Source organism: Dipodomys merriami, unplaced genomic scaffold, assembly GCF_024711535.1.
Source record: "Dipodomys merriami isolate MVZ:Mamm:240054 unplaced genomic scaffold, mDipMer1.0.p SCAF_91, whole genome shotgun sequence".
In the NCBI taxonomy this organism is placed as follows: Eukaryota; Metazoa; Chordata; class Mammalia; order Rodentia; family Heteromyidae; genus Dipodomys; species Dipodomys merriami.
The window spans coordinates 1,631,293-1,653,231 of NW_027206524.1; the positions used below are offsets into that span (position 1 = coordinate 1,631,293).

The following is a 21,939-nucleotide window of genomic DNA, read 5'->3' on the forward strand; positions in this document are numbered from 1 at the left end:
ATGCTGCCACACTCAGCTGGAAGTTCTCTTAAGGCAAATAAATAGTGTTTATAAATGGATCCTACTAGTGTGATGATCTGAACCAGTTTCTTACAAATGGCTTTAAATCCTTCTTGCTTTATTCTTTTGATGTTTCCTTTAGCAAAGTTTTGATCTAGTATCATTGTACTATGTCTTTTTCTATACTGTAGTTACTGAGCTTTATTGGATAGCCAGAGAAATTACTATTCATATGAATTTCTAGGCTCCAGATTGACTTAAGCTCTCTGACATGCTTTAGATTTTTCCCATTTTCTCTAGAAACTTTTCCAATTTTTTCCTAGTAATTTATAGTACAAAGGTTAGACTTATTTATTTCTACTTTTGGGGGAGAAGTCTCTATGGAAACCAGAAAAATAGCAAATTTATAGCCTGATTCCAGCTCAGCTCTCCCTCTTCCCTTCCAAAGATGAACTTGGCAGATGTCGTAATGGTAATTTTCTGCCAAAAGCATTTTGAACTCTCTATGCCTTGTCTTACTTAGCAGTCATTGATATTTTACCAGTGTCATATTTATAATCCCAGTGCTTTTATCATCACAGTATGGAGAATCTTCTTAGTTTCACTCAGAACATTGAGGCCATTAATCTTGTGATGTTCCCATTTCTCTCATTCATTACCTTTACTCAGAATGAAAGACCCTGGCACTTTTTTTTTCTTCAAGGATAGTGTAGGAGTGCCATTCTCATGACTGGCTGTCACTTGAGCCACACCTCCAGTGCTGGTTAATTTGAGATAAGTGTTTCTTGGATTTGTCTGACTAGGCTGGCTTTGAACTGTGATCCTTTATAACTTAGCTTCCTGAGTACCTAGGATTACCAGCATGAGCCGCCAAGCCCACCCTGCCATACCATCTTGCATTACCTAAACAGATACTAATAATACTGATACTGATACTAATCTGAAACTGTATCAGCTCATCTCTGACCCCCAACTGCTTGCTGTTATTCCATTTTACCCTCTTTCCATAAATACTCGATCCTAATTAAGATCCATCTGAACTATTTGTAGCTCTATCATGTGAAGGTAGAAAAGTACTTAAAATAAATTCCTTCAGTCTGAATATCCACCCCTTACCCCATGTTCAAACCTAATTCCCACAGTGGTAGTATGAAAAGGTGGGCCTTTAGGAGGTGACTAGGTCATGAGGGTAAATGGGACCTTTGCCATCTCTAAAGAAGGCTGAGAGAGCTTGTTTGCACCTTCTATGTAAGGATTTGGCAGGAATGACTGTGCCTTTTAACCAGAGAATAGGCTTCACTAGATACCAAGTCTGTAACTGTCTTAACTGGATGTATCAGCTTCCACAAATGGGAGAAATAAATTTCTATTTGTAAGTAGAACCAATAGAATGCATTTTGTTAAAATAGCCAGAATGGACTAAGACATATGTTGTTTTCAGCCTCATATAAAAATAAAGAAACAGCCAGGCACTGGTGGCTTGAGTCTATAATCCTAGCTACTCAGGAGGCTGATCTGAAGGTCACAGTTCAAAGCCAACCCTGGGGAGGACAGTCCATGAGAGTCTTACCTCCAGTTAGCCACCAAAAAGCCAGAAGTACAATTATGGCTCAAGTGGTAGAGCACTAGCTTTGAGCAGTAAAACTCAGAAACAGCACCTAGCCCTTGCATTCAAGCCTCAGAACTAGCATAAGAAAATAATATTTTTACAAAGCTATTTCTTTGCAGTTTTTTGGTTTTTGTCATTTTGATTGGTTGTATGTGTACCATGGCTAGATATGTGCATCACCATGCACATACCTGTAGGTGGCAGTAAAGCTCCAATTCTAATGTGTGTTTTTTTCTCCCCTTTACACCAATGATGCACAGGAACGGGATGCCTACCTTCCCCTGGCTGAGAGTGCCAGCAAGATGTATTTCATTATCTCTGACTTGTCCAAAATTAATAACATGTACCGCTTTAGTTTGGCTTCATTTCTCCGAATTTTCCAACGAGCTTTGCAGAACAAACAGGTAAGCTGTTGTTATTCTGTAGTTGCGTTAGACAGATCACTTAGGTAGTTCATTAATACTTTCCTGAGCAAACTTACATGGAATTATACTTCCAAAGCCCACTCTTAAACTGTATTTAAGAGAATTTAGTTCCTTAATGTTATCTTACTCATAATAAACTGTTCCAATGCATAATTTGGGGAATGGCAAAAAAATATAGATAGATAGATAGATTTTATTTTATTGTAAAGATGCTGTACAGAGGGGTTACAGTTACATGAGTAAGGTAATGAGTATATTTCTTGCCGAACATTATTACTCCCTCCTTTGTTTATCTCCTACTATCCCTTCCCTTCTACACCTACTCCCCCCCCCCCCCCCGGCTCCCCACCCCACAGGTTATAAAGTTCATTTCCAACATAGTGTCTTGTGAGTATCATTGTCGCAATGGATCATCCTGTGTCTTTGTATCAGCATTTTGTTATTCCCCTTCCCCTCCCCAAATTAGATAAATGTCTATACAAGATGCAGGGTACCAAAATCAAATACAGTGACAACAGGGGATATACCATAGGAGGAAGAACATACAAAAACAAAAAACAAAAAAAAATCACATAGTATATTACAAAACATCAACAACAAAAAAAAAACCTCTTGTGTCCATATCTTGGGGTTCATTTTGCTTAGCATCATCTTACATGGTCATATGTACATAGCTTTGAGCTTTTCTGCTCATCTGATAAGATTATCTTAGATGTATACTAATTGTTGCAAATAAGGGAAACCATGGGACCTATATTTCTTTGGGTCTGGGTTATTTCACTTAATATGATGTTTTCCAACTCTATTTCCTAAAAAATGGGGCAGTGACATTCTTTCTGATGGAAGCATAGTATTTCATTGTGTATGTTGTATATATACATGTATATTACATATACATATATATGCATGAGTATGCATATATACATGTATGTATACATATATATGCATGTATATATGTATATGTATATATACACACACTACATTTTCTTGATCCATTCATCTCCTGAGGGGCATCTGGGTTGGTTCCATGTCTTAGCTATGGTGAATAATGCTGCAATAAACATAGTTGTGCTGGTAGCTTTAGTAAGAATGGCCAATAGACACATGAAGAAATGCTCAACTTTTCTGGCCATAAAAGAAATGCAAATCAAAACAACATTGAGATTCTACCTCACGCCAGTTAGAATGGCTATAATACAGATGCTGGAGGGGATGTGGCCAAAAGGGAATCCTACTGCACTGTTGGTAGGAGTGTAAACTTATTCAACCACTCTGGAAAGCAGTGTGGAGGTTCCTTAAAAGACTTCACATACAGCTCCTCTATGAACCAGCCAACCAGCCATCCCACTTCTGGGCATTTACCCAAATGATAGCAATTTATATTTTAAGAATAAATCAAGCAGTGTATAGTTGTTAAATACACCAAGGAAGTCAGGCACTGGTGGCTCATACCTGTATTCCTAGCTGCTCAGGAGGCTGAGATCTGAAGATCGAGGTTCAAAGCTAACCTAGGCAGGAAAGTCTATGAGACTCTTCTGCAGAAAACTGGAAGTGGCACTGTGGCTCAAAGTGGTAGAGTGCCAGCCTTGAGCAAGAGAGCTCAGGGACAGTCCAGGCCCTGAGTTCAAGCCCTACAACCTTCAAAACAAAACCCTACCAAGGATTCATTAAGGTGTAAAGGTACCTGTTTTTTATTTATTTTTTTTTGAGTCTGTAATATATGCTAAGTACTGTTCTACAGTGGGGACATGGCAATATCCATAACCTTTATAAGCTTACGTTCTGATGGAAAGAATGTATTACAGGATAACAAATCAAGTTAACCAAAATGTGTGATGCTATAATTTAAAAAGACAGTATTTTATGGACAACTTCCATGACAATGAATATAAACCTTCAAAAATTTTAAATACCTTAACTTTGTGTAGATAGTATATTGGATATTTTTAACTGAGTATAATATTGCTACTAAAGTTGGCAGATTTAAAGCACTCATGCTCATGAAAAACAAAGGAGGGGGTAACAATGCTCTATAGGAAATGTACTCATTACCTTATTCATATAACTATAACCCCTCTGTACAGTATCATTACAATAAAATATGTATATTAAAAAACATTAATGCTCATGTCAGAAATTTTGTTAGTATACCACATAGTTTGACCATAATTCACAGTGCCTGGGCTCCAGTGGAAACTGAGGGAGTGTGAAAGGGGCAGGTACTCCACTTACTGGCTGCCTGGAATACAGGGCCCTGGCGGCTGGCACTGTGGACTTAAACATCTGACAACACAGATTTATCTGGCATTAGCACACATGGGAAATTTTATGTTACATTTTCTCATATGTTTACAATGTATTACAGTCTCACCTGCACTTCCTTGAGGCACCAAATACTCACCTTCTTACCCAGTCTTAGGTCAGTATTGTATCTGCCATCTTGAGCTGACTGAGACAGTCACACTTTATTCAGATAGAAGACTTTCTGAAAGAGGAAGCATCTTCACTTGATGGAAGTGTAGAAAAGAGTTTGGGCATTGTGTTTTCCAACAGCTTAGAAATGATAGGTTCCCCTCCACCAGAGCTCCGTATCTCTATTTTGCATTTCAGTAATGGTCTGATTAAGCAATGTAAAAAATAATTTATCATTGTTTTTGTAAATCTTTGATTGCTAATAATTCACAGATAAATATCAATTATAGCTAAATATCATTGTAGCCCAGATATTTGACATTTGCATTTTTTCCTTTGGTGAACTGTTTTTTTCTCTTATGTTTCCTTTTATGTTTTTCCTTTTATATTTTGTTAATATCTCAAAAATGAAATTTTAAGACATGCTTATATATATTAAGGATGTTAATCCTTTGCTGTGTGTTATAAGTATTTTATAAGTATTATCTACCTTTTCCCTTCAAAAATATTATTTTTAAGTAGTGCACAAAAGAGTTGCCATTAAACAAAGCAGTTTATGAATACATTGCATGAATACAATGTGCATGAGTACGTTTATGAATACAATGCATCTTAATCACTGCCACCCATTAAACATTCTTACCCATCCTCATAAATATTTGCATAAAACAGATTTCACTTAAATTAGTAACTGTTTTTTAAAATTAGTTTTGGATGAGAAAAACATTTCTTCAGTGTAAAGTTTTAGTTTTCTTTGGACAGATCCTATATTTCAAGATGCTAGAAAATGATGGAAATTTTTGTGGTCCTTAGTTTTAAAGTGTATTAAAAGTTAAGTATGTTGAACCAAATAATTTGTAATATTGTACTGGTGAAACATTTTTACAAAAGACACAGAAATTAGGTTAAGTCTGAGGTTAGTTCATAATATGTGATCAGTCATACTTCTGATTCACTGTACTAATACAACTGAAAATAGTACTTTTGCCTATTTTTTCATATTGAAAATTGGAAAGCATTTGTTGGTAAGTTCATTTTTAATTACTCTTTGGTTAAAAAAATAGTTCTTAAAAAGGCTCATATAGGGGCTGGGAAGGTGGCTCAGTGGTAGAGCGCTTGCCTTGTATGCTTGAAGCCCTGGGTTCAATTCCTCAGCACCACATAAGCAAAAAGAAAAAAGCAGGAAGTGGCTCAAGTGGTAGAGCGCTAGCCTTGAGCTGAAGAGCTGAGGGACAGCACCCAGGCCCAGAGTTCAGGCCCCACAACTGGATCCCCCCCCCAAAAAAGGCTCATATAAACTGGTATAAGAATGAATAAAGAGGTTAGCAGTTCAAATAAGCTTAATAAGCATACTAGTTTCTCTCTGTTTCAGAGTTTCCTCCAGAACAATAGTTCCATCATAAATGATATAGCCATAAAATAAGTCTTGTGTATACTTGCATATGTAATTGTATGCACATATGAATTTATGTCAAAAATTAATATGACTAAATATATGGCGTAAGAACTACCCAAGTGTTTTGATATGGTAGTCCATTTTACAAGAGTATTATTTTATTAAACCTGAATTTCAATTTCACATGTGATTTTCTTGAAAATAAGGAGGTGTATTTGTTTTCGGGAAATGAGCGACCAACTCTCCTGGTTTGAACAAGTTACTACATGGCTAGACAAGTCTTGATGCATCTGAATGCATACAATGCTTTATACCAATTCGCTGCTAATTCTAGAGGTGTTTTTTGAACCATTAAAAGTATTTTACTGGGGATTTTTTTCTTAATAATCACAAGAAAGCAAGCAAATTTAGTCTAGTTGTAACTTTGAACTTTGTAAGATTCATCTTTTTCAAATGCTTCTAAAGTGAGATGTAGAAGTCCCATCACATTTAGAGGAAAGATCAACATATGCAACCTTCCTTTCCTCCATTTCTACCTCAAGCAGTTTTTCTTACTCGAAGAAAATAGCCATTAGTGATATCCTTTCCAATCATGGCAATCATGTATAACACAAGTATTAATTCAGCTTTAAAAAACTTACAGGGTTCTTGTATATACATTTATCTAATTTGGAGAGGGGAAGGGCAATAACAAAATGTTGAAACAAGGACACAGGATGACCCTTTGCAACAATGATAGTCACAAGACACTATGTTGGAAATGAGCTTTACAACTTTAGAGAGGGGAAGAGTATGTGAGGTGGGGATAATAGGAGAAAAACAAAGGAGGGGTTCACAATGCTCAACAAGATATGTACTCATTATCTTACTGATGTAACTGTAACTGTACAGCATCTTTACAAGAAAATAAAACTTTTTAAAAAGCCTAAGGGGTGAGCTTTATTGAAGTAGTTTTAAAATTATTGTTAATTCTTACTGAACCTGAAGGGAACAGTTTAAGATTTATACTGAGGATGAAAAAAATACAAGATGCTTTTAGTAATGTTATTTTAGGATGGGGTTGGTAGTTAATGTAATTAAAATAGCCTATTCCCAGCTTGAAGTACCTATGGATTTTTAATGCTGTAAGAATCAAAGTGTTTTATTTTGGTATGTGATTTTTCATTTCTTAACCTTATATATCTCAGAAAAATTAACCAGTTGAAACTTACCTAGCAAGTACAAGGCCCAGAGTTCAAACCCCAAGCACTTCCTAAACAAGAGAAAAAAATACATCAGTCTTTTAATGTCACATTAGTGTACAAGATTGATGCATTTATTTAGTCCTCTGGGTTTTTTGGACAAAGAAATTTATTCCAGAATCAGCTTTAAGTGCAGGAACTGTTTTGATAAGAATAATTAAGCTATGAAATACCTTTAAGATATTTAAAATTTGTAAATACAAGTTTTTAATTTTCAAATTATAATCTACAGGATTCTGAAAGTACAGAACAGAGAATCCAGTCTCTTATCAGTTCATTAAAACATATGGTGTATGAATATATATGCCGTTGTCTATTTAAGGTAAGAAGCATATTTTTTGAATACAAAATCTTACTACATCCTTGATTTCTTGCAGTGTTTACAGTCTCACCAATAGTATATTTAATGCTTTTTAAATTTCATTTATAAGACCATTACATTAAAATATTTTAGAGGTGCATTTATGTTGTTATTTAAAATTCATTGGAAAGGGAATGTGCTATAAATAAATATTTTCAATTTTTTAATTTTAATTTTAATATATATTTTTTTGTTGGTTGTGGGGCCTGAACTCTGGGCCTGGGCGCTGTCCCTCAGCTTTTTAGCTCAAGGCTAGCACCCTACCACTTGAGCCACAGCGTCCACTTCTGGCTTTTTTCTGTTTATGTGGTGCTGAGGAATCGAACCCAGGGCCTCATGCATGTAAGGCAAGCATTCTACCACTGAGCCACCTTCCCAGTCCTCAAAAAATATTTTAAGAGAAGTGGAGCTGTGGCTCAAGGAGTTGAACACTAGCCTTGGGGAAAAAGCACTCTAGGACAGTACTCAGGCCCTGAGTTCAAGGGCCTCCCACAAATAAAAAATATTTTAAATATAAAAATCATATAAATGTTGTATTCATTCTATAGATTATTAACTATTCTGATTAGTTTTTTGATTACTTCAAACCTGTATTTCAGTTTACATATTTGTTTTATTTATAGTAATAAAAGATCTTTGCTAGTGAGATTTAAATCTTATGTCATATATTTAATAATGCAATTAGGGAAGACTAAGTGTTTAATAGCAAGATAACCTAGTATGTCAATAGAGGGTAGTAAGTGCTATTTCTTTGAAGTTACTTTATCTTTTAAAAATACATTTAACTTAGGCTAAATGGAGCAGTTATTTTCCAATAGGAGAATTCATGAAAGGCTTAACTTCCTTAATGTCTTGGTGTTCAGTTGGAGTTCTTTGCCTGTTTTGAGGAATACAGTTCTGTTGTGACTAGTGGAAAATCATTTTTAGAAAGTGTGGCCTACAGTTCTTCACATGTGTTTTAATTGATGGTGGAATTCATTTTTTAGCAACATTAAACCTGTGCAGAATTCAGCATTCCAGTTTCCATCATGAATAAAATTCAGAAAGCACACTAATCATAAAGCAATGAGATATGTTTCTCAAGACAGTACTATAAGCTTTCTGAGGTGGGAACAATTTTGCATTTTTGTGAAAACACTTTTGGGTTTTCAGCAATCAGTGTAACATTAAACTGCCTGCCAGAGTTGGTCTCGTGCTGATTCAGTTGTTGTGTTGGTGACAGCAGTATGGCCACAACAGGCTCTTGAAATGGAGACAAAGTAGGGATATCAATATTCAGGTCACAGTGAACTGAAAGCAAGTTGACCTAGAACAGAAAAATAATTGACTTGTTTTGTAACAGAACATTTAGTCCTTTTAATAAACTGAATAGAGAAAGCTGTCCAGCAGTTTTAGATTATTAGCTATGCCACTGGTTTTCCTTCAAAAGATCAGAAGTTTTTAGTTCCCTAAGTATCATAAAAAATTACAGGATAAATCACACATTTGGTGTTCCTGGTCCTTACAGTTGTTATAAAACCATATACAAGTACCTCTACACATAACATCTTCACTTCAGTTTGTTGTTTGGGATTGATAGAAAACAGTGGAATATCTTGTCAGGTTTCCAACTATGGTAAGTGAAAGTATGGGCAGGGTTGGGAGAAGCTTGAGGAGATACTCTTACTCATTTCCCTTTGAGAAATATCATCTCAGAAGATAGCTCACATGGTATGAAGAGAATGCTTGGGGTCTCATGAACTTTTTGGCCAGTTTGGCTTTGAACTCTGATCCTTCTATCTCATCCTCCCAAGTAGCAAGGATTTTAAGCCTGAGCCACCAATGCTGCTTCTATACCTTTCTTGATACACCTGTTTTTGATTCTGTGTTCTTACTATAAGATATTGAGTCATCTGATAATTTCTTCTAAGCTTACTTATATTTGAAGTTTATTTCCATTCTGTAAAAAATAACACATGGATGGTAGTACTATGTATTGTTTGGGCTCAGTTGATAAGACTTATTAAGGGCAAAATTAAGAGCTCACTACAATTTCTTGTCTTTAGGAAGGAGAAAACACTAATTGCATGTAGTCATTCATACATTTAAATCTTTGCAGTGGTGGGTTTGGTTAGTTCTGACTGATTGAAAACTACTAGTTTTATCTGGCTAGTAACTTAGTTTTTTTAGCTTAGCACTTTCTCTAGGTAGCATCACTAACTGTCTCATCCATCTTACAACTCAGAAGTATTTTTTTCTATATAGATGTACCGTGAATAATCATTGATAAGACTACTCATTGATAAAATTAGATTCTATGAAAACAGAATATATAGTTTTATAAGGTAAACTTTAAGGACTGTGCTTTTTCTAAGAAATATAGAAAAGTCAAAATACCATGTATCTATTATTCTTTGCAGGCTGACCAGTTGATGTTTGCTTTGCATTTTGTTCGAGGCATGCATCCTGAACTTTTTCAAGAAAATGTAAGTCTGATTGAAGATGATTTTGGAGTTACATACAAATTTGGTAATGAGTGAATTTTTCATTAGATTTCAAATTATCTTATGCTAAAAAATGTGTTTTAACCTGTTAATCATTTATTTAGAAATTAGGGTAAGATAACTATTTTCTGGTTTATCGTTCTGCTGATGAACACAATATTCCAGAATGATGGCAAGGAAAGAAATGTCAGTAACTTAGCTGTCTAGTTTTACTGAATGTAGACCTGTGAGCACAGGATTTCAGAAGAGTTAGCCTTCTTATTTTCCTGGTCCACCAATGGGACATAAAATTGTAAAAAGTGAGATATGTTGGGAACACAACTACATTATTACCTCCTCTGAGTGTCACAAGGTGAGCCAGGCGCTGCTGGCTTGTACCTGTAATTCTAGTTACTCAAGAAGTTGAGATTTTAGGATTGTGGTTTGAAGCCATCCAGGGTAGGAAAGTCCAAGAAATTATTTTTTTTTAAATTGTGAAAATATTGTACAGAGGGGTTACAATTACATGGGCAAGATAGTGAGTACATTTTTTTGGGGGGGGGGAGTCCAGTTGTGGGGCCTGAACTCTGGGCCTGGGCTCTGTCCCTCAGCTCTTCAGCTCAAGGCTAGCGCTCTACCACTCGAGCCACAGCGCCACTTCCGGCTTTTTTTCTTTTTGCTTATGTGGTGTTGAGAAATCGAGCCCAGGGCCTCAGGCATGCAAGGCAAGCGCTCTACCACTGAGCCACCTTCCCAGCCCATTGAGTAAATTTCTTATCAAGCATTGTTGCCTCCTCCTTTGTTTCCCCTTCCCATCGCTTTTCAGCCCCCCCCACCCCCCCAATCCTGCCCTCCCCCCCACCAAAGTTGTAAAGTTCGTTTTTTGATATAACAACTTGTACATCTCATTGTTGCAATGGTTCCACCTGTATCCCTATTTAAACGATTTGTTTTTTTCCCTTCCCCTACACAAATTATACCAACATCAAATACAGAGAAAGCAGGGGTTATACTGTGGGAGAGGGACATACAAAGCAACAAAGAAATCATCTTATAACTATGTTAGAAACAATTGCATGAAAGAAAAAAACATTTGAATACTTATCTTGGGATTCATTTCCCTAACATCAACTTATCTGACCTTTTCTAGCTTGACTCAGACATATACTAGTTATTGCAAATAAGGGAAACCATGGGCCCTATGTTTCTTTGGGCCTGGCTTACTTACCTTAATATAATTTTTTCCAGGTCTTTCCATTTCCTAACAAATGGGGCAATGCCATTCTTTCTGATGGAGGCATAGAATTACATTGTGTATATATACCACATTTTCTTGATCTGTTCTGTCAGCCACCAGAAAGCCAGAAGTGGAGCTGTAGCTCAACTGGTAGAGTGCCAGCCTTGAGCAAAAAAGCTCAGTGATAGCACCCAGGTCCTGATTTCAAGGCCCAGGACAGAAGGACAGTTGTAGGAAGCTTTCTGGAGTCCATAGGTTTATATTACTTCATGTACCTTCTCTGCCTGTAGCTTCATGTTAGGCTGCTGTGAGACACTCATTTGACCTAGACCTAATTCATTTCTGGTCTGCTTCTAATAAAAAAAAATTTTTTTGCAAGTGATTTTTCTCATGGTTTTGTGATTATTATAAGATCAGCACAGCTTGACCTAGTGGCCTTTAAGTGTGCCTGATCAGATTGTGACTGTCTTTTTAGTACCCTCATTCAGTAGGGAAAAGCAAGTAGACCACTCACAATCTGTGCGAGCTCTTGCTTTTTCTCTAGTCTCCTTGCTCTGGTCTCCCTTGGGTTGTTTATCCTGAATTTGTTCATTTGATTCCTTTTGTGTCCACTGTTAACTTTGATGAATTCCCTTCTATAGAATTTTAAACCATTATCAGTATGTTTCATGTAGTATTAAAATCTTACGTTTCCTACTTTTTTCTTCTTGGAATATTAAATTAGCACTTGGAAAAAATAATAAAAATAGTAATAAAAATAGTAATAAAAATTAGCACTTGGAAAAAATAATAAAAATAGTATAAAATCTTATGTTTCCTACTTTTTTCTTCTTGGAATATTAAATTAGCACTTGGAAAAAATAATAAAAATAATAAATAATAAAAAAACATTTTCTAATATATTTTAGTAGTAATCTTTCCTATTTTACTTACATGTAGCTACATAAATCCAATAGGAAAAATAGGTGGCTAGGATGGGTGGCAGCAGGGATTAGGATTTTTAGTAGTTTTTCCATACTGCTCTTAAGCTTTGTTTGCTGACCAGTATGTGACAAATAGAATGGGAGTTTTATTCTGTAAATAGCAGAGTCCCAGAGTGAACATCACACTCACTTGAGTCCTTGACACTGGATTATTCTAAATCCTGTGGCTAAAAATAGAATTAATACCAGTCTTATCCCAGTATATAAGAATAGGTAACTACCTGGACCTCTTTGTCCTTTTTCATCTGTCAGTCATGAGGCTTGAACTCAGGGCCTGGGCACTGTCCCTGAGCTTTTTTGCTCAAGGCTAGTGCCCTACTACTTTGAGCCACAGTGCCTCTCGTTTTCTGGTGGTTAATTGGAGATAATAATCTCATGGACTTTTCTGCCTGGGTTGCAGACAGATCTTCAGATCTCAGCCTCCTCAATAGCTAAGATTACAGGCGTGAGCCACCAATGCCTGACTAATTTTAAATGTTTGGTGTACCTTACTGCTAATATGCTAGTAAAGAATAGGATATGAATTATATTAAGTGAAGTAAGCCAGGCCCAAAGAAACATAGGTCCCATGGTTTCCCTTATTTGCAATAACTAGTATATGTCTGAAACAAGGAGAAATGGTCAGATAAGTTGATGTTAGGCGAAGATAAGGACTCAAATGTTTTTTCTTTCTTGCTATTGTTTCTAACATATTTATAAGATATTTCTTTGTTGCTTTGTATGTCCCTCCCCCATGGTATAACCCCTGTGTTCACTGTATTTTATGTTGGTATAATTTGGGGAGGGGAACGGAAAAAACAAATCATTTAAATAGAGATACAGATGGACCCATAGGGATACAGATGGACCCATTGCAACAATGAAATGTACAAGACGTTATGTCGAAAAACGAACTTTACAACTTTGGCACAGGGTGGGTAGAGAGGGGGAGGTGGGAAGGGATGGTAAGGGAAACAAAGGAGGAGGGAACAATGCTTGATAAGAAATGTACTCATTACCTTGCTCATGTAATTGTAACCCTTTGTATGGTATTTTCATTAAAACAAAACAAAACCAAACAAGAAAAGAATAGGACATGAAATAATGTTCACATTTTAGGTGGTCAGGGTAGCACATAGAATGTAGTTATACCTTTGTTTCTAATAAAATTATTCCTATGGAGATTTCATTAATATTTGATAACGATAAGTGGATGTAGTCCTGTAACGTTAAAATTCTAGAAGTAGGAATGTGTGAGGACCCTCCCTTTACTCTCCCCATGTTCTTAGAAAGGATCTGTATGGTAAGTTATCTTTTAGGAAAATTAAAGTAATTCTATTGATTGGTTAGTATTCTTATATTCTTTGTGTTCATATTTGTATTCAACAGGAGTGGGACACATTTACAGGTGTGGTTGTTGGAGATATGTTACGGAAAGCTGTAAGTTAAAATCTCAATATTTCATGAAAGTGCTCTGGCTTTAGGCTCATGAACTACAATTTGCTTTCAAAATTATTACTGAAATTATACATTTGAGCAGTATGTCCTAGCCTTTGCTGCCATATTATTTAATATACTTTTGGTGCATTTTTTTTACCTTGAAAATATCCAATTTTTGAGAATATTAAATACTAAAAAATTCATATAACTAATTTTTTTTGTGCTGTTCCTGGGACTTGACCTCTGGGCCTGGGCACTGTCCCTGAGCTTTTTTGCCAGCTCTCTGCCACAGCTCTACTTTTGGCTTTTCCCCCCACCCTTTGGTGGTTAAATGGAAATAAAAGCCTCACAGACTTTGCTGCCCAAGCTGGCTTCAAATCATGATCTTCCTATCTCTGTCTCCTGAATAGCTAGGATTACAAGCATGAGCTGCCAGTGCCTAGCTCGATGTATTTTATTCCTAGAAAAAATTTACCATCCTTAGGAAAGTGAAACCTTGTATTATACTTAGGAACATTTTCTATGTATGTTAAGAAAAACTACTTTTTTAAAAAACTCTCTTTTGGTTATACTGGTGTTCTGAACTCAGAGCTTTACCACTTAACCCTTTTACTTTATGCCTGGGCTGGCCTAGACAGCAGTCTTACTACTTGTGTTGCCTGTTGTATCTGAGGTGAAATATGTGTGTAACTGCTCCCAGCCTTAATTTGTTGAAATGGAGTTTCAAAAACTTTTTATCGGGGCTGTCTTTGAATGTCAGTCCTCCAGATCTATGCCTCCCAAGTAACTTAGGATTATAGGCCTGAGCCACTACACTTAGTTTAAAATGGGTATTTTTTTTTAAAGAGTTATAAATGACTGGTTAATTGCTATTTTTTTTGAAGTCTTAAAGTTATGAAGTATACTAAGGAAAATAATTGCTTTCATTAAAGGACTCTCAACAAAGAATACGTGATCAGCTTCCATCTTGGATCGATCAGGAAAGAAGCTGGGCAGTGGCAACATTAAAGGTATTCAATTTCTGCTGTAAGGGATATTTTAATTATGTGTAGTTTGTTTAGTTCTGTTGACATTTTGTAGGTGCTGCTTATTCATGCTAATTGTTGATATTTTTATAAATAAGACAAAAATCTATCAGTAAAGGACACCAAATTTATTCTAATTTGTTCTTTAATCAATATTTAATTTATTAAATCTCATTTATGAAATGTGCCTTCAGTATCTAAACTTTCCAAGTATAGTACTTTCTTTTTCTCACTTTCTCTTTTTAACACAAAGTGTTGAAGAATGAAGGAAAGACATTTCTCCCCAAATCTTTATTTATCTATGTATCTTCCCTCCTTCTACTTTTGTTCACATCATATGATAGCCCATGATAAAGAGAGTCAGAATAGCTAGTAGCTATTGATGTTTTATTATGTTCCTGGCATTCAGAATTTAAAAATGATTTTTAAGTAATTCCAGTAACATCATAAGGTAGTTACTTACTTTGATTAAGAAACTAATGTGCAGAAAGAGAGTATCACTGTGGTCACTTATGAGTAGAACCAGGATTCAGAACTAGACGCTTTGCGGTATAGTCTGCCTTCCCCACCCCCCCTATATTCTCCATACCCTTTTTCATGAATATTTGTTGAATAAAGAAATGGGTTCTGCTTTATATCATTTTATTCTCTTCATTAATCATTTATTTGGTGCTGGCTACAAGTCAACATAGTGCCAGTTACTAATTTTTTAAAATCATTCTCTAAGTAGCTGTATGAAAAGATTTCAATGTAGCATGTCAGTTTGTGAGCACAGTGTATCTTGATCAATGCCGTTCCTTCCATCATCTCTCCCTGTCCCACTTGTTCTTTCAAGTTAGTAAGTCTGACCCAACTTTAATCAACCTACTGAACCCCCTCTTGGGCTCACTTATGTAATTCATGGTCTGATTGTAACAGAAACTATTCTGGGTTGGTATGGTCAGAATTTTCCCATCTTCCATGTTGTATACCTATGATACCTGTTTAGCTCTCTCATCCGCTCCACCCTCCTGGGTGAGTCTAATCTGTACTTGGCTGGGCACTGGTGGCTATTCTGTAGGCTAAGATCTGAGGATTGTGATTTGAAGCCTGATGAGGCAGGAAAGTCTGTGAGACTCTTAATCTCTAGTTAACAAGCCAAATTCTAGAAACAGAGCTATGGTTCTGAGTGGTTTGAATGAAAAAGCTAAGGAATAACACCAGGCTCTGAGTTCAAGCCCTAGAACCGGCACCAAAAAAAAAAAATCTATACTTGTCTTCTTTAGGAAAAATTCTGTTTAGTCAGAATTCTCTCTTACTCTTGATGTTTTCTCTTTGCAATTTTCTATCTAGTTACCTCTACCTTTTCTTGTTGTTGTTTGTTCCCATCTTCCACATCTTCATAATTAAATCCAGCTGTGTACTGACATCTTTTACCCCTATTGCAATAGCCTTACATATAATCTGTTATACTTTATTACCCAGTTCTGGGGTGTTTTTTGACACCAGTTTTTTTTACACCAAATATATGTATTTTATTATTATGAGACTGCGTAATGAACACTCCTACACTGTGAAGAACGTACCTAAATAATTGCCTTCAGATATGGTTTGCACCACACAGAGCTGTATCTTGGTGATCTGACTCAGTACCTAACATTATATATAGAGATCTTCCTAACTTTGCTGAACACATGCTGCTTATGTAAAATGCAGCAAACCTAAATCAGTGATGGGAATTTAGATACTAATTGCCATTAAAGATATTAGCCTACTATCAATTGTTATCCTAACAAGCTTAAAATATTTATTAAAATGATTAATGTAAAATGTTAATTTTAGCTAGATTACATAATGAAATGTGGTCACTATAGAAGATTTTTTAGATATGACTGTGGATGTTCAGATAAAACATCCTAAATGCTTGATTCATGCTTCTAATCCCCTCCCCAGTCTACAATACAGATATATGTCTTCTAAACATTATTTTTTTTTTTTTTTACTAGTCCTGGGGCTTGAACTCGGGGCCTGAGCTCTGTCTCAGAGTTTCTTTGTGCTCAGGGCTAGCTCATTACTACTTGAGCCACAGCACCACTTCCACCTTTTTCTGAGTAGTTTATTGGAGATAAGAGTCTCACAGACTTTTCTACCCCAGCCAACTTCAAACTATGATCCTCAGATCTCAGCCTCCTGAGTAGCTACTGATTACAGGCGTGCACCTGGTCTAAATATTATTTTTAATGGGAATTTTCCATCTGCACACATTTGCTTGCTCTTAAATGTTGAGAAGGAATACTGAGGTAGAAGGAACAGGTATGTTTGAGGAAATCTTTGAGGGATGGTATTAAGAGGAATAGTGAATGCTCAGATATTTATGAAGTAACTAAGTAGATTAAAACATTTAGGTGCAAAATGTTCTTTAACGGAGACAAATGGATATGGTTAGAGAACTATGCTTTGTTAAGGAATTGCTGTTGTTATAGAAAACCAGAACTACACAGAAGTTGACACTAAAGAGTGTTTTTTTAAATATATTGTGTGAAGCTATTTCTTTTTCATTCTTTTTTTCCCCCCTTGGGTTTAAGACCTGTTGTTACCATTTTTTATTTTAGTACCCTGTGTCTTGTATATATGTTTATCTGAATTGGGGAAGGGAGGTAACAAATTGGTGAGACAGAGGACAGAGAGTGAACCAAATGCAACAGCAGTACTCACAGGACACTATGCTGGAAATGAACATTACACCTTGTGGGGGAGGGGAATTTGGAGGGAGGGAAAGTGGGAGAAAACGAGGGAGGGGTAACAGTGTTCGACAAGAAATGTACTCATTACCTTACTTATGTAACTAACCCCTCTGTAAATCACTTTTACAATAAAATAAAACTTTTTTAAAAAAGAAAAGTCTGTTGCATTTGAGGAACAGAGACTTTAGTGTAGGAACTGAGCTGAGTTCTGGTTGTAACCTGGACAAGAAGGCATTCATAGTCAAGGAGAGGCTGGTGTCTCTGGATGGAAATCCACTAAGAGATATATTTCAGATAAAGGAAACAATTCTGGTTCAATCCATTTAGCAGGATTTTTGCTTACTAGGGTGATCAGATATCAAAGGTTGAGGATGAAGAATATGATTACATATTGAAAGTGGGATGGCTTGCTAATTTGAGACTCTTTTTTTTTTCAGTCGTGGGACTTGAACTCTGTGCTTGGGCGCTGTCCCTGCGCTCTTCAGCTCAAGGCCAGTGCTCTACCACTTGAGCCACAGTGCCACTTCCTGGCTTGCTAATTTGATTAGCAAGTTTCTTGCTAAAACTGGGTTCTGAGAGAAGGACGTGAAACATAAGGTTAAAGAGTAATTTTAAAGAGCTCAGTAGAGCCTGGGAAGCCATATCAGATAGAGAAAGTCCTTGTTGATATCAAATTTGACCTCTTTGCATTTGAACATACAACTCTACTGTAGCAGTCACTAAAATCTATTCTTGGTTTTAGTGCCAGTAGTTCTTTTTCTCTCCACAAGATGGCGATAGCAAAGTAAAAATGTTTTTTTTTTATGTGGAGGGAAGATTTTTCTCTTTTAAAATAAGATACTTTAAAAATTGTCTTTAAAGAGTTGTACACAAAGGAATTTACATTAAGATTTCTTATGATTACTGATCGATTTAGTACTATTTGGAATGATTTTACTTAATACTGTTTTTAATATCTGATGAATCTACCACCCTACTTCTAACCTAGAAATGATTAGACAAGTAAACATAAAGTAGAAAACGAGCACCTATGAAAAATTGGTTGTCATTTGCTTTTGCTGTCCTTATTAAAATATATACATAATGACTTGTGGGTTCATTATCTGTGGTTATTTTTATGTTTCAGATTGCCCTCCCCAGTTTTTATCAGACTCTCTGCTTGGAAGATGTAGCTCTTTGGCGAACTTATTATCATAATTCAACATGTGAACAAGAGTTTCCATCTATTCTTGTAAAGAAAGTTTCCTTATTTCAGCAGGTAAGATTCAGTGTTTTTCTTGTGTTCAGAAGACATTTAAATGGGAAGTTTTGCCTTCAGTGGTATAAGGGCCTTCTGCTTTCACCACTTTACCTGGACATGTCACTGGCAAAACTTCTGAGTGGGTATCTCTACCTGTAGCCTTCCTTATTTTCTCTTGCCTCTGTTCCAAATGAAATCTTACAGTAGTTACAATGTCTTTTAGAAAGCAACTACAAAGCAAATGATGCACATTTTTCACTCACCTTTTAGAGTTACATCTAACAAAAGTATGTACTATTAAAATGATATTTTTATTTAATTTCAAAATTAATGAAGAAATCTAATGGTTGATTCACTCAATTTTTTGAAAGGCTAAAAAGTTCAAGGTAGGAGAATTCTCAAGAAATTGAAGGTCCAAGAAATAATCTTTCTTCTTTGGTGGCTGTTTTGAGATCTGACTTTTTTCTGTTTTCTTATATAATGAATTCTGTTTTACCAAATATGCGTTAAAAAAAAAGAATAGTGAAATACTTAGAAATAACAATGGAAATATCTAAGATATGTAAGTATACAGACAACATAGAAATAGTGATTTGAAGATTTTAGGCAGGATTATTCAGCCTTCATTCACTGTAGCTGGAAAAGCTTTGACTGTGCACTGTAATTTTCTCTTGCCATTTAGCCTCTTAAAGGATCTTGAAGAGATGGCTAATCCCATACTTGTCTTAGATAACAGAGTTAAGGAAACAAGTAGGTTTTGGTAATATTTTGGACATTAAAGAGATGCCTAAGATATCTCTTACTATTTGAAGGATAGTAATGACTGTAGAATAATGATGTACTCACCCATATCAATAAATATTTGTTCACCCTGATAATGTTAACTGTTCTTTAGTTAAAGCAGTTGTGGGAAGTTTATTACTTTAAAAATTCTGTTTATTTTAAGGTTCTTGTGGTACAGGCTCTGAGACCAGACAGACTGCAAAGTGCTATGGCTCTATTTGCATGTAAAACTCTGGGTAAGTACAGTACTTTCCAAGAGCTACTCTACAAGCCTGAGGTGCTGGCTTTTAATTTACATTAATTTACGCTTATTTTAATGTAGAAATGTTTTAAAATCCTTTTGCATTCTTTTTGTCATTCCTAGTTTAGAATAATAATTCTCTATTGTACATAACTATATGTTATGTTGAATTCAATTTCAAACATAATTGACATTCTATATTTAATAAGGTGTTTTGAGATTTTGAGAATTATTTTGTTATGAAAATGTCATAGAAGCCGGGCGCTAGTGGCTCACGCCCTGTAATCCTAGCTACTCAGGAGGCTGATATCTGAGGATCGTGGTTCAAACCAGCCTGGGCAGGAAAGTCCGTGAGACTCTTATCTCCAATAAACCACTAGGAAAAAAAAAAAAAACTGGCAGTGGCACTGTGGCTGAAGCAGTAGAGCGCTTGCCTTGAGCTGCAGAGCTCAGGGACAGCGCCCAAGCTCAGAGTTCAAGCCCCACGACCGACCAAAAAAAGAAAATGTTATAGATATTTGCCCATAGTGAACACAAGACAACCAGATGTTTGTGCCAAATGTGTACACTCTTAAGGGCTACTTGTAGTCATACTTCATGAAAAATTAGACAATTTAGGTAAAATATATTCACAGATAACATAGTCTTGGGAAATAAAGCCTTCAAAATGAGTAATTTTTGGCATGTCTAAAACAGAAAATTGAAAATTAATTTGCCTTTTAGATCATAAATTTCATGGTAAAGTTTTGTTAAGTCTTTCAGATAATGTTGTAAGCATGAAGAATTAAGAAGTTATCACCCATCTAGAAATATATTTTTGCAAGAGACATTTAGAAAACCTGTTTTTGGAAAGAGTATGGAAATAATTTTACTTTAATCATAGATTTATCCAGAATAGTGGATTTTTTTTATCAGAATCAAGATTTATTTTACATTATTGCTGTGTCTCAGGTAAGTCTTATATACTTGGGTACACTCTTCTAATATTTTGGACTGTCTCAGTGACAATGACATCAGTGCTAAGGATCAAGCCTAGAGCTTTAAGCATCTTGAAGGCAAATGCTCTACCACTGAGCTACATCCTTAGTCCAACTTATCACATAGGCATGGAAGAGTGGATCTTTACCATTAGTAAATCACAGATTTATACCTATGTTGAAAATGATAAGTCTGGCATTGTAAAATAGACTATGACAATTCTTTTTTTCCATTGAAATCCTTCATTTCTATTTTTTTATATGTAGAGTTTTATATAGAAATTTTCTTAGTTCTCACATACATTAAAACCAAGAAAAAGTATTGTATCAATTGTGCAACTTTTCTATAAATCATAATATCTCATATAAACAAGGTAGCACAGAGTTTTATAAGGTTGAAAAGATAGGCCCTCTATAAATATTTCTGAAAATTTTCAAAGAAGTGAATAATCATTCTCCTGTTAGTATAATAGCATTGTATTGTTTAGGGAAATTATTCTATTAGCTTCTTTCATTTAAACTTGAATGTTCATAAAGACAGTATCATAGCAAAGACTTAAATGGTGCTATTTGCCAGAGACTAGTTTGAGTACCCTCTGTGTATTAGCTTCTATACTCTTACCTCATTAAGCTCCTGCTTAATGTTGTTTTAAAGTATCAGTAGAAAATAAGTGCACATTTCCTCAGGTCCTTCCTTACTCTTGGACCCAGACTTTACAGTATAGTTTGAGTGACAAAAGCAAGTTTTATGTACCATTAAGAAAGGATGGGCATGAGAGATGGGAAAAGTTGTTTGATTCAAAAACATTTTGGTGCAGAACCACACAGGTTTCTGGTTTCTGGGTCTCTGTAAGATCTTATGGGAACCATGTCTCTTGATGTTTTTGATACCTCAATCCACAGAACATAATATCCGGTACCTTTCCTTTGAAGTCACAATTAAGTGAGAATTACACAAACCATAACATTTGCGCTTGTCAATGCTTTAAAAGCACAATAGTAGTAATATGTGGAGATTTTTCCAGTATATAGCTGTACTTTTGTATGCATGCCTAAAAGTTTTTTTTTAAATTTTTTATTATGAAAATACCATACAGAGGAGTTAACAATTACATGGGCAAGATAATGAGTACATTTCTTATCAAGCATTGTTGCCTCCTCCTTTGTTTCCCCTTCCTATCCCTTCCCATATCCTGCCCCCCGCTCCCCGCCTCCCGCATAGCCCCCCTAACCCCTGGCTAAAGTTGTAAAGTTAATTTTCGACATAACGACTTGTACATCTCATTGTTGCAATGGGTCCACCTGTATCCCTATTTAAACATTTTGTTTTTTCCCTTCCCCTCCACAAATTATACCAACATCAAATACAGTGAAAGCAGGGGTTTTATCGTGGGAGAGGGACATA

General features: G+C 35.7%; 1 protein-coding gene across 3 annotated transcripts in view; it reads left to right on the plus strand.

Moving 5' to 3' along the window:
* LOC138821327 (cytoplasmic dynein 2 heavy chain 1) overlaps positions 1-21,939 on the plus strand; it is a 168,949-nt gene that overhangs the window by 94,972 nt on the left and 52,038 nt on the right. For all 3 annotated transcript variants that reach the window (XM_070013461.1, XM_070013463.1, XM_070013462.1), the window contains 7 exons: positions 1,870-2,013; positions 7,316-7,405; positions 9,844-9,909; positions 13,495-13,545; positions 14,478-14,555; positions 18,420-18,551; positions 19,480-19,552. In XM_070013461.1, coding sequence (XP_069869562.1) covers positions 1,870-2,013; positions 7,316-7,405; positions 9,844-9,909; positions 13,495-13,545; positions 14,478-14,555; positions 18,420-18,551; positions 19,480-19,552 — 634 coding nt within the window. The remainder of the gene's footprint in view (positions 1-1,869; positions 2,014-7,315; positions 7,406-9,843; positions 9,910-13,494; positions 13,546-14,477; positions 14,556-18,419; positions 18,552-19,479; positions 19,553-21,939) is intronic.